Source organism: Calidris pugnax, unplaced genomic scaffold (assembly GCF_001431845.1).
Source record: "Calidris pugnax isolate Ruff unplaced genomic scaffold, ASM143184v1 scaffold27, whole genome shotgun sequence".
NCBI classification, from domain to species: Eukaryota; Metazoa; Chordata; class Aves; order Charadriiformes; family Scolopacidae; genus Calidris; species Calidris pugnax.
Window position 1 is genome coordinate 6,624,612 of NW_015090893.1, and position 13,744 is coordinate 6,638,355.

General features: G+C 44.5%; 1 protein-coding gene across 4 annotated transcripts in view; it reads right to left on the reverse strand.

Annotated features, from left to right (window-relative positions):
• HTR4 (5-hydroxytryptamine (serotonin) receptor 4, G protein-coupled) overlaps window positions 1-13,522 on the reverse strand; it is a 103,482-nt gene extending 89,960 nt beyond the window's left edge. For 3 of the 4 annotated variants that reach the window (XM_014948271.1, XM_014948274.1, XM_014948273.1), the window contains exons 1-2: window positions 13,420-13,522; window positions 3,172-3,253 (exon numbers count right to left, since the gene is read on the reverse strand). In XM_014948271.1, coding sequence (XP_014803757.1) covers window positions 3,172-3,197 — 26 coding nt within the window. In that variant the 5' untranslated portion in view covers window positions 3,198-3,253; window positions 13,420-13,522. Of the gene's footprint in view, window positions 1-3,171; window positions 3,254-4,032; window positions 4,149-13,419 lie in introns of those variants that run through there. The other variant, XM_014948272.1, reaches the window with a different exon arrangement.
• Window positions 13,523-13,744: the final 222 nt, after the last annotated feature.

Genomic DNA, 13,744 nt, shown 5'->3' on the forward strand with positions numbered 1-13,744 from the left:
AGGGATGACTGGGGGATTCACCTGACTGCAGCTCTGCACGAAATGCAAGCACAGGCACAGTAAAACAGCACCAAAGCTATCTCTCTGCCTGTTTTCCTTTTTGTGCCCAAAGAGATTCTGCCTTTTTCTACTTTCTCCGGGGCTGTCAAAATCATTGTGTTTGTATGAAAGCGAAATTACCTAATACAACAAAAAACAGGAAAAAAAACCCAAAACCAACCCTGATAAAGAGAAGTACATACACGTTTTGAAGGTTTGTACTAATTTACCAGAACCATGGGCAAATACCTTGACATGAGCAGGCAGGGCAGCCGCCTCCTTGCTCAAACCCTTGCACCAGCTCCGACTCCAAACAGAAGATTCAAAGTGGTACATCACAACCTTCAAGAGGAGGTTTGTGCCACCGAGGGTAGCCGTGAAGGCATTTGCAGGAGCTCCTGCCCTTTGGCCATAGGGCATCAGCAGCAAACAGCCTACAGCTCACTATGTGTCTGCTGTGCTAGAGCCAGGCAGTGGGAGGGACCACTCTACTCTAGTATTTATATAAAGTTATTTGAAATGAAGAGAATAAAGAGAACAACTCTTTTTTCCATAATCTAACCAATTCAAGGGTTGGAGACTTCATGCCAAAGCACTTGACAGTATCTCATTAGCCTACTGCCTATAATAAATGTGTCCAATAACAATCACCAAGTCACACAAAATTAAAAAAAAAAAATCTATAAAATATAAATCGGAAATACTTGGGAGGTCATTTATTTTTCAACTCTACAATTATAGAAAATGAGGTTTGCCACCCTCCTCAGCTGTGATAAATACAAGTCCCGACGCAGACTGTCTACAGCTTTCAGGAATGTCTCTCTAACCTCACACTCCAGCCCTTGAAAAATTCATAACCAAATTTTTCCACAGAAATAAAACATTTGTACAGTTGAATCAGCCTGCCATGATTCAGGTAGCTACAGACATGTAAAGGCGCCCATCACTTGGCATTCTCTGGGGCACCTCATCGAAACCTGTCGAGGGCAGGAGACCTGTGCCCATGGCCATCCCAGCTGGCCGGAGCAGGACAACTGTGGCACTTGCTCCTCTGGTCTGAAGGGTGACATGCTGTTTCCACAGGGCTCAGCTCAAAACAAAGTCAACCTGCCCCTCTCCCCACCCATCCTGCTGTTGTCCCCAGGTTGTTGAAGCACCTCCCGTTTCCCCAAGCTTTGCTCCCCTTCTCATGTGACCTTCCCACTGGAGCAACCCTGAGCCCCACAGGGATCTGAGTGCTCACTGTGTGGCTCTGGAAAATTGTGGGTGGAAGCTCCTTGTTTCAACAGAAAACATTCAATATTTCACATCTCGGCAAAAAAAAGCTGAAATCGGGGCAGATAGGAGAGACATGAGCTACTTACTGGTAGCTGACAAGCAAAGCTCTCAAACTCAAAAATTCATGGTTTAGAAAAGCGTGGAGTCAAAATAAAAACATATGCCTACCACAAAGTCTGTGTATGCAAACAGGCACACAAAGTGAAGGACTGCGCTAGCCCAGCTCAGAAAGAGCCTCTGGGAACAAAAGAATGAAATCATTCATGAAGTGTAATGAAGTGAGATCTGACCACAGTGTTTGATCAAAACAGCTGGGGAACGATGGATCAATATTGATTCAGGAGAGCTTTCAAATTCCCATGGATTTTCATTCATCAGATCCCTAGGACTACCTTGCCTTGCCTTTTAACATCTAAAAAGGACGGTGGATGAAACAGTTCACCAAATGAGAATTTCCTCCTCAGAGATGCTTCCACTGCCCTGCCAGAGTCAGACCACACTAGAGACGGCACTAACCAGCCTTCAGGAGAAAACAGTCTCCTGAGGGACTCTTTCTAAAAAAAAAAAAATTAATCTTTTCCTGGGCATGTGCAATGGGCATTTTCTGCAGAAGGTTAACAGAGGAGGTATGTAAAAACATACTCTGGCTACAACAGACTTTCCTTCTATGAATGATTAAATGTATAGTGGGGGATTTTTTTTTTCACCATAGTGAGAAATAAAAGATTTCTTTCTAGTGTTTTTAAAGGGAGGAAAAGATTGTAGGGAAAATTGCCTGGTGTCAGCACCTTAATTCCCTCTACAGAGAAACAGCAGTAGCCTACGCATTTAACCACACTGCTAGTATTGAAAAGGCAAGACAAATTTCATTAAGCAAAACACATTACCTCTCAGCATTGATTACCGGGTTATAAATGTGACCTGCTAAGTGTGCATTAAAGCAGCAACCCAGAGCTGCTGGTGACTTTCCCAACACTTTAGTAGGTGAATGAAGACTGGAGATGTTCTCTCTGATAGTATAGCACTTTGAGGAGGCTCATTAAGAACAGAAATTGTCTTTGAAAATGTATTTTCTCGCTCTGTGCATGCAACTGGAGAGAGTGGGTTGTGGCTTGCCCAGAGGCACATCCCAACCTGAAAGCCCAAGGGCTAGAAAGCTGTGATGACATGGTTGCATGATAAGACCCTGTTCCTCCCACTTTTCAGCATCATCGGCAGCCTGGCCAGTCAAAAGCCAAAGAAACAAAAGGGACAAATCCTAGTCCTACAGAAGAGCCCTGCAGATCACACCTGAGGGAGAATGGCAGAGTTGATACCAGCTTTGTTCCCCGGGAACAGCTACAAACAGGATCTCCCTCCAGCCTTTCTGAACAATTCATGTTGGCATCACACTTCCAGGATCAAAATGATCCATACTGAAATTTCTCTCTCACTGATCCCAGTAGTGTGCCCATGAGTTTGAAATTACTTCAGAGATGTCATTTTTTTGCTTGCCCCAGTATAAGGCAGCAGAGTTTTTAGACCATTACACCAAAAAGAAAAAAACCTAGGATCAGACTTTCAGCAGGCACAGATGGTCTTGTGCCTGGTCTTTGATGAGGTCCTGTCCATCCTACTGCAAGGAAGTCCTTCTCTTGGCTATGCCACATATGACATTTACACAAGTAGAGTGACACTACATCCTCATGGAAGCTCCAAGAAACCCAAAAACCAGTCACTGCTGCATGAGCAGAGCCCTTCACCTACAGGCAAACAGAAAATACCATCCTGCAGCTTTGCAAACACACTGTACGGCCACTGCCCCCCCGCAGCTCACCAGACACGGTACGGTAGGAGCTGAGTAGTTTATCCTACCTCACATTAACATCAAGTTCTTCCATCACAGGCAACAGGCATAGGTTGCTGGGAGTTCAATGTCCATAGAAGAGACCTCGTCCTGCAGTGGAGAGAGTTAGAAAGGACAGCTATAAATGAAAGGCTCTCTCACAGGTGCACGTTTACCCCACTGAAGACACCCATGCACTGCATTTCACCCCTCTGGCCTGGCTTCTCTTGAAAACAGGAGTTATGTAGACACGTCAAAATGACCATTGCATAGAGCTGTCAAAACACAACTTTCTGTTATCTACCTGGACATATTTGTATCTCACAACGTTAAGGTGCATGCCTGGAGGCATGAAATCAAGCTGAAGTGACAGATAACCCTCTGTAGCTGTATGTACACCACCCATTCATGCATAAGCTAGGGATAACAGAGTGCTTCAAGGTCCCAGTGGGACACTGGCTCTACTGAAAAGAACAAAAACATTACCCCTTTTATGAGCTTCTAGCTCTTCACCTAGAAGCTATGATCAACCTTAAATCTGCTCCGTGATCATCACTTCTCCTGGGAACTTCTGGGATTTAGATTCCCAGAGGATTGTTTCAGCTGCAGCAAGGTAGTAAAATATTGAAGGACTGGCACGGGGAAAAGGCTCTTCTGAACAAATATCCAGTTTCCACAGGGGCCAGGAGAAGCAGCGCAGGGAGAAGTCATAAGAAACAACGCACAGGCTATAGATCCCATCTGAGACTGCAGACATCTCATGCCGCTCATTGAAAAATCCCATTCTGTGTAATGCCTCCCCAAAATGGTAGCAGCTCCTTCCCTCTAATTGCCACATATGAGTTAAGTAGGGAAATAATTTCAAAAAACACGAACTGAAAGCACTGTACCAGAAACACCTTGGCCAATCCATCCCGTCCTTCTGCAAGTGAAACCCCCAATGACCTCAGAGGAATCCATCTATATATGTTTTCAAAGACTCTCACAGCTGAAATAGTCTTATTTCTAGAAACAAATGCAAGCAACATAAATTACTAATACAGGCAACATTCTTGAAACTTGCTCTCCAAGATTAACTTTTTATTAAGTTTATGAAAATATGTTATGTTGCAATTCTGGTGACAACGAGGAGCTGAGCACTGCGATATAAGTGTCCCCTTCCAGTCTATGTTTACATTCAAAATTACATGTTATAGCATGCACACATATAAGCTGCGCTGGACCTAAGACTTTACGTGATAACTTCCAAAATTTCAAAGCTACAAAAAGCAGTTTATAAACAATGAACTGAAAAAGGCTTGCAAAACCTGGCTGGGAAAACACAAGCGACACTGCTTGGTACATTAGTTTCTGTTTTTACACAAAATTTAAAAATTGACTTACCACTAAATTAAAATAGGTTTCCTGTGACACTATATTGTACAGCCTTATGAATACTTAATAGCAGTACTGTAATTACAAAGAACTAAATGATTTGCAGCTCAATAAATAAATGTACTTACTCCCAGTAACATTAAGTGATATAAATATTAATGGTATTTTTAATTCTATCAAAATTCTATCAAAATTCCATCATGACTCCGAAGAAATGAGTGCACCTTCTTAATAAAGCGTTTGTGTGTTTGCTCCTGTTAATCCAGTGGAAAAAATGGGGTAAGTTTCTGAGCACTTCAGACTGTTGATTGCCCCTTGTGTTGTGTCTCCAGAGAGCCACGGATAATGCCACCACCACGGTGCTATTAATAATAAGTCAAACGCAAGTGATGCCATTGTGGTTACTTGGATTCAAAGAAAAGATTGTAATAATACTGACTCAGACTTCCTAGACGTGATGCCAGGTTTGCACTGCAAAGGAACACCCACTATCCTGGCCTGGTTCAGTGTTTACCAGAATTATTACTTCAATAGGTATAGACTAGACATAGTTTCACCAGCAAAACTTACTCCAGTCAAAAGGGTGTTTTTATCTGAGAGTGGAAACGGTCAGAATTTGGCCACTATTTGCAGCTTAAGCCTTCAACTGATGTTTCTAAGGGCACTCTGGAATCTGGTGACTTACAGACTGCTGCATTCTGCAAATGTAAGGGTCTAGAGCTTCCGATCAAGCCACCTCTTCCTAAGAACTGACCTCCAACTTCAATTTAGAAGCCCAAGCCACCTCTCCTGTGCCCCTGCTCTGGAGTTCTTCCATAGAACAAAACACCTTGCAGGCTGCTGGGACAGCTGCCTGTCAGAGATGCAGAAAGAATATCCTGGAAGATGGTAAAATACAACCAATAGGCTTTGAGATCAAACAAATGGACAAAAAGAAACCTAATTATTGCATCTCCCAAAAGGTTTTAAGTAACCACTTAGTTCAAATTATTCCTTTGGCATATAGGTTAAAGTCATTTCAATTTATTATGAAGGAAATACGTCAGGATACGTCTGATGCAGTGCTTTGTTTCAGATGGGGACAGGAACCCATTCTTCCCTGTCCTGTCGTTTCAAAAAGGATAAATATGAAACAAACAGAACCTTGATAAACGGCAGTCAAAACACGTGAGATCCTGACCCATCTCCTCCGCCTGCCAGCTCAGTTTGCCAGCACTGGTTGAGTCTGCCATATAGCATCCTGCCATATAGCTTCAAAAGCAAGTCGTCATCTCTGCTTACTCTGTCCCCCAGGGTCCCTTCAGTACCAGGATTTAAGAGGTGTCTTGGGTAACTTTCTAAAACAGGCAAAACTCAGCATTTCAGTACAATCAGAATTGTTGTCTTATCTATTCACCAAAATGTAAAATTTCGACATGGCACCAGCATTACTGTTCCTTCAGTCACAGCAAATATTATACTTCAAAACAGAGGAAAACTTATTGTTTCCATTAATATTTTCTTCATTTGTTTTGTATTTGTTTACACAGTAGAAATACCATTTTTGGTACAAAACAGGAAAAAATGAAGTTCTTGAGGATTTTGATAGAACTAGGAATTTTGCCTACAGAGACCCAGCTACATCTCAGTGTGCTGGTAGGTGTGTTTCTGGCAGCCACCCCACACGCTGTGGGACAGCCAGCAACCACACTTCTTATATTATACCTCATGCATTTTAGTTTTCCTTATAATTCTTCACACATTCCTAAACTCTGCAGCCCTCAGAAAACTTTTAGAGTAATTTGTAACGTTTTTTTGTCCACACAAATATAGAAACCAGCAACATCTGGGTCTATATGAGCAATGCACTTACAGCATCCCACCCCATAGCCCTCCAGGCCATCCCACCGCTGTACAGGACATTCTAGGGGCTGTTGGTACTTCCGTCTCTCCCCACGTGAGGAAGCATATAGTGAACATACAACGAAAGGACACTAAACCCATGACATTATTTAGCTTTTGCCAGCTTTCTGTAATGGATTTTAAAATTGGATCTCCCTTCCCTTTTGCTCTCCCCATGACACTGCAGCAGTCAGACTTGTAGTCATTGGAGTCCTAACAAAGAAAGAAAAATGACGTCAATACCATGTAATAAAAAAGTCACCACGAGTTACTCTGTAAATATATCTGGCTCACATAGAGGGCCTGGTGCTATTCTTGGTTATTAAAGTGATTACTCATACTCAATTAGGAAGCTGTTCTCTGCCTAGGAAAGATAACATTGACCTCCTAACTCAACCCTTATAGCACCCAGCCCATCACGTATACGTTCTCTTCAGCACAAAAGAGCTCTTCTGCTGTTGTGCGTGACGGTGATTACAGACACACGGAGCCACACACACCACTGCAGCCAGGTCATGTTTTCCAACAGCTCACGAGCAGTCCCTGCTCTGCACCATGGGCTAAGGACAAGAGTCCTGCAAACCCATGGTCTTCCTCTCCTGGGTTCCAGAGCCTTTCCATCCTGGGCTTGCTGGGTGCAGCCCCACTCACAACCTGACAGGGAACCCGAGTGGGGCTCTGGCTCTGAGACAGGTCCACTCTGCTGGCCAGACAGGAGAATCATGCTGAGTCTCCACACTCAGGATACATCTCAAAATGAGTCTTCTGATATGTGTTCCCCTCAGATTTGGTACCAAAGACTGCAATGAAAAGGTCACCACAGTAATCTACCTAAGATCTTCGCTTACCACGAGCAGCTAAATTCAGGCAGTGAAGTGAAATGGTTTAAGTCTTTCAGGTGTCAACACAAAATTAATTTTGATAACGCCTGGAAAATGGAAGAAAAACTTTTCACTGAATTTGCATGTCAAAATTCCAGTTTGAGGGCCATCTTGTTTGCTTTATTTTTCTGCAGAAATTTGTAATCTTAATGTGAAGTTACACATTGTCCATACCATCACACTGTCACAGAGACCTCTACAACAACTGAAACTTTCTACATTAGAATTAAAAAAAAAATAAAATAAATCAAACATGGAAGTCAAACAAAGAAAACCAACCAACCAAAAAAAAGGCCTTTGCAAAGAACTGTTCACTCAGAGAAACTTAACTGAAGTCAGTACTCTTGGCAGTATTTTCACTTCAGCAAAGCACAACATTTTTCAATGGGAAAAAAAAATTGAGGCACAGCATCTCCAGCAGGCTTGACATGACAGCTCCATAGACTTCCCTTGTGAGGCAAGGACTCATCTTATTTTATTCTCCACTAATCACTGGCACCAAAAAAGAGCAAGGCAGATATACCATATGTGTATGAGTAGTCCTAGTCATCGCTGCAGAGGAGACTGGCTCTGACTTGGGAAAGGCAATCCAGTAATAAGCCTCAGCAAGGCTGCACTGATGGCATTCAGGGAAATCAGAATCTGTCCATTCATCTGTCAAGATGAGATCAGCTGCATCCTTGTGCCTCACTCCTTCACCTGACACACCACCAAGTCACCTTCGCAGATGCTCCCCTACTTCTGTCCTTCGCCTCCTCACCTCCACAGCGGTGGGGTTTTAGAATGGGGAAACCCAACGAGGAGATGGATAAACTGACCTATCTTCCCAGCCAAGCTGTAGGGACTCTTGGGAAAACTTTACTCAGTGGCTGTAAGATATTAACAAAGAATTCACTTCTCAGAGAAAATAAGGAGTTAGCTGCTGGACAACAGCTAATCCTGTCTCTTAAGTGACCAAACTCACCTGCCCGACGTGGTGGTCTTGGTCCGCCTGGTAGAGATGAAAATGTCCCACCAAATGACAGCAATAGCCAGACCAGCCTTGCAAGACATTTTCCTTGCAAGGCACTGATTAACTGAGACACTGACACATTCTTCATCCAATTTATTTCCATCCCACTCAAGTCCCATCTAGTTCCACTTTCTGTCAATGCTGAGCCAATGACAACAGAAGAGTTGAGTCATTCTCCTGAAAAACTTACACCCCCATTTTCTGCATTGCTGGATTGTGCTGCTTCATCATTTGTGACACTTTAAATGAAACTGCGTCCAGGGTGGACTGAGCACTCTGAAAAGCCCATTTCATTCTACCTACAGATGAATATTGTACTGTTCCTTCTGCTCTATTACACCACAGAGGAGAGAGGGGGATATAAAAAAAAAAACCCCTAAATTCGGTTTCTGAGTGTCTCATGCTCTCTGCAAAGAATTGGACTTATCACTGCAGTTCTCTGACTTGACTCTTCTCTTTATAAATGTACGGTAAAAAAATGCCCATTTCCCCATCCTTTGCCAGATTTGTCTTCTTGCAGTGGAGTTTGGTGTGCAGTGACGATGACTTGACGCAGCCTCTGACTTCATCATAGATCTCCTGCAGACACCCGTTGTTACTGAGTAACAGAGAGCAGTGCGTTGATAAAAAAGATGTCGCAGATGTTTGGAAAGCTTGTTTAGCCTTCTCCTAGAAACTGCTGTCCTCCTCTACATCTCAGAGTGTCAGTTCTGGGAAGTACAGGCAGTCATCACTGGACGCAGTCCTGTCCAACCTGCTTAGGAGGGGGGTTGGACCGGATGATCTCCAGAGGTCCCTTCCAACCCCAACCATTCTGTGATTTAGCTTTCATCCAGTACGTGTGATTCCTGATTGAGGCCAGAGGCATCACTCTAGCGTGAATAAAGACTACTACTACTATCTGCACTTATGATTTTAGGAGGCTCCTTGCTTCCTGTGGTGAAAATCCTCCAAATTAAAGACGGGATTGAATAAAAAAGCTGTTGCTCGGTTCCCACCACATTTCATATTTGGAGTTGTGATTTTTATCGCAGCTCCATCTTCAGCGTTATGAGAGAAACAGAATTTGTTAGCAGGGACCAAGTGGATAAGATCTTCCCAGGCCACGCTAAACTGATGCTGTGGAGTGACAATCACCTCAATCCAAAGATAATTTCTTGCTCATCACTGCAGAGCAGTCCCAAACCCTCCAAGTGTTGCAAAAGAATATTCTGTCCATGAAAACACTTGAGGAATAGGAAATACCAGAGTGATCCAGCTTGTTCACTCCCAGATAAAATAGCTCCATTTCTGATAAAGGCTCTGCCCCCTCCCACAGCATTTCTTGCCTTCTCTGTCACTGCTGACTCTCGTCTCCTCACAAAGGACAAAAGCTGATAAGAAGTCCTTCGGTTGTCAGCAGAGACAGATTGCTGGACTGATTTCCATCAAATGTTATTCCAGCAAGTTAAAATGCACCACTTTGCTTAAACGGAGAAAAATAAAAAGATAGATACAACACTTCACCCGAAAAAGAAAATGAAGTCCAGCTTTAAATAGAAAAAGACACAAGAAATGTCTTTTCACTGAAGGGTTATATTACAAAGCAGCTCTTTAAACTCAGAGGGAGAGCCTCTGGCCTGACAACCCAAACCCCAGGCACCAAGTTTAAGGGGTTCACATTCCCGAGGGATGCGGGAGGTGCAGGTGGCACACGAGTCACAGTGGAAACCAGCACCTTGTGCTTGCCTGTTTGCAGACAGATGGGCTTTTCTTCACATCAGACAGGCCCTCACGGCCTCTCAGCTGTGACCTCTGTGTCTTTTCAACATTACACCAAGGTATTGTGCACTTTCAAAACCAAAAGTTTAAATTCCGTGCTTGAGTACCAAAAAAGTACTAATAGACACCAAAATATCACGGCTGTTCCCTTGGAAAGGGCACATGGGAGCAATTCTGCCTACCTGTTCTTCTGGATCAAATATTTACAGCAGTAACGTTTCTATGGGCTGTTCAAGGGTGACTTTGTTCCAACGCAGAGACACCTGTATGAAATCCTTGTGTACACTGTGCTGTGTTTGTATAAGAGGTCTGAGGAGAGAAAGCAGCTATAAAACCTTAGGGGTTATTTACTGTGACAGTAGTACTGTGAAATTTCACAACTCCCTGCTCTCGCCTTTAGCAATTATCATCACTTAGTAACCAAAACGCTCCAAGTCTTTTACTGCAATATCAAACCCTCAGCATAGGAACCCAAGAAAAACATCCACCATGAGACTGTGTGTCTCTTAAAAGGACCAAGATGCAGCAAGAAGTATCAATCAACAAATGAAGGCGAGAAGGGTGGCTGAGTTCAGTAAGTGCATCAGAAGTGTGGGTGGAAACACAGACGGGCGTGATTTCCATGACACTGTCCCAACTGGGTTTGGGTTTACAAAGACAAGCCACAATGTCATTCCTCCTCATCACCACAAAGGACAAAAACCCATAGGTGTGTTTGATGGGGATTCATACAGGGCTATGACGTTTTCTTCTTGCTCACTTCTCATAAAACTACCCTATAATTCACCATAAGTTTTCCTTTCTTGGAAAACACACTGTCCAGCTACTCTTGTTCTTACACCAGCACAGACCCAGGGTGTAGAAACCACTGCCCCAGAAAGGCACCAGCCATGCCCCCTGTGCCTGCACTCAAATAAACTCACTTTGGCATGAAGGAGAACACACAGCAGAGAAATGCACATTACAGATGTCAGGAAATATGGGAATCCTTCAGCTTTGACACGGTGTGATGGCACTGAGGTAACACACGCCCTGAGCTGGACGCAGCAAAAACACATTGCCAGCTCATGTCGAGCTTCTCATCAACCAATACCCCCAATACCAATTATGAGAAAATTGATAAAAGCAAGGATCTCAGGTGAAGTGTAGAGCTGCTCTCAGCTGTGAATTGCAACCGTCTGTAGAGGCAGAGCTAGGTTAGTGATGGTGCTGGGCTCAGCGTGAGCTGGCAACGTGCGCTCACAGCCCAGAAAGCCAAGTGCATCCTGGGCTGCATCCCCAGCAGTGTGGCCAGCAGGGCGAAGGAGGGGATTCTGCTGCTCTACTCCACTCTGGTGAGGCCCCACTTGCAGTATAGGGCCCTCCTCCTGAAAATAAACTTTAGAGAGAAGTGCTGGTGGTCTCACGGCAGAGGTTAGCTTATACCCAACAGGGACATCGCAGGCAGTGACTGTGTCACTCCATGGCAATCCTCTGGTTTACAGCTGCCTGAGCCTCCAGCCTCTTGTTTAAAAAGCTCCCCTGCTCCAAAGCAAAGAGAAAACGGCCTGTGGAAAATGCACATTACCACGGGCATTCATCTTATCACAGAGATACACCGCTGTGCTGGTCTGAGCTCCGCTAACGAGCGTGTGCCAGCAGTTGCCACCATGAGACAGCCAAGGGAAAGAGCAGTGAAAGGAACTATCTCCCTCCTGCCACCCAGTGCTGAAATGTCACAGGGAGAGCTTGGAGTCACTCCCAGCTGCTGTGTTTCAATACATTATATTATTCTTTGCTTTGCCAACTGTGCAGGCAAACCTTTCTCACCTGTAAAAACAGATTTCCCGTTTGGATTCCTGTCCTGCCAGCAAACCCACCTGGGCACCACCGCGTCACCCGGGCCAAGGAGGGGAACCTTGAGTCAAAGCAGATGAGCAAGCCAGGAGAGATTCCTCATCGTGCTCTGCAGACAGGAGCCCTCCGAGGCGGCCACCGATTCATTCGTGGCACGATGAGAGGGACTCGAGTATAACTCGCCTTTTGCACTACCTTCAACTCCTGCCCAATTTCCCACATGGAGCACTGTGTGATGGGCATGTTCTGCTCCCCATCTGGAGGTCATGCATGACTATAACTTTATTGCGCCAGAATAAAATTCTTCTGCTTTATTGCTGCCATAAGGTGGTTTTGTAGCCTGTGAAATGCAAGCAGGAAATAACCTCCTGCTTTGAAGCCCAGCGCTGAGACATGCCAGTCACTGCGTTTATGGTTCTGCAACCCCTGGACTTCAGCAAAAACAAGAGTAGTTCCTGGCCTAGATATCTTTGTTTGTTGTAATTACTGCTGTGTAACTGTAACTAAGAAATCAGTAGGGCTGTTTTGCATCTTCTGTGATTTCAGCTGTGCAAAGGGTGTAGGTGAAGCTTTAGACCTCCAGCATTAAAGATTCCCTGTTACTTCTGTCTGACCAAACTGACTAGTGATGGAAAGTTTTGGGGTGCATCTGTTTGAATAACTCTGCAGCAGAGGACGTCTCACAGAGGCTTAGCTAGAAATTTATAACCCATGACTGCAAATCTACAAGCACAGACCTTAACCCCCCCTGCCCACGGTTGCCAACAAACCTGCTCTGACACGAGCACTGTCCTTGCTTAAAATAAACAAACAAAAACCCTCCCAAACTCTCTACACAAGGGGGGTTAAGACAAATAAGCTAATACAAGTGTGAAGCTGCTGCCAACAGACACATCTCTGAGCGAAGGCGCTGATCCCACACAGTTTAAACTCATTGCACCACATTCAAGCTTCCTCATCAGCTTTCTTGGTTGCCACAGGCAGATCAGAGCCAGGAGGTTTCTACTGCCCCTGCGCTGGGTGGAAACGCCATGACTCCACGGGATACCTCAGAAAATGAAGCAGAGACAAAGCCCCCAGAGCTCTGAGCTGCAGATATATGTAACCACCCCAACTGACTCATGCCTCTACTGCCGTTTCTTCACACTCCATTAAAGGATGACAGCTTCTGTAGGGAAAACTGGCTGAGTATGTTCATTTAAACCTGATCTGCCTCTGGCTCACTTCAAAAAATTAGTTAGTTGAGCAGCAAGCTAAAATGATCACAGTTCCTAAGAGACCATGTGATTCTCCAGATCTGTACAAAATATATAAAGTGCACAGCCATCATCTTTTCTGGTTAAGAAGCTGATACCATCAGGGAAAGTCAAAAGGTTAATTAATTAATTACTTTTTTAAAGAAGGAGATGACACAAGAGGGAACGTGCTATAATACATTCCCAGCACACAGGTGCTGATGTTACCTACAGAAGAGTTTGCTCCAAATACTTCCTAGCAGAAACAACTACTTTGAGGTGGCTGTAGGTACTTACATACTGCAGCAACAAAGCAGTGACCTTCTCTGGTGCTGGTCAGAGGGGAGCAACCGAGGTATGCAATTTTTCTTGAGAGAAAGCAGTTAAAACCATCACGGTGAACTCACTGCCCTCACGTTGTAGGCAGATGCCCAGGACAAGGGGACCTGAACAAGAGCCTGGGCCCCAGCTGCAGGCTCTGCCAGCTCATCACCCCAGGTGGAAGCAATAGGCAATCTTATCACAGAGGAGATATTTGTAAGTCAGGCCCAGCCCTGCTGGGCTATAAAGGGCAGCCTGGGGCCAAGAGTTGTGTTGGTTGGTGTTAAGTAGAAGCTGGGTC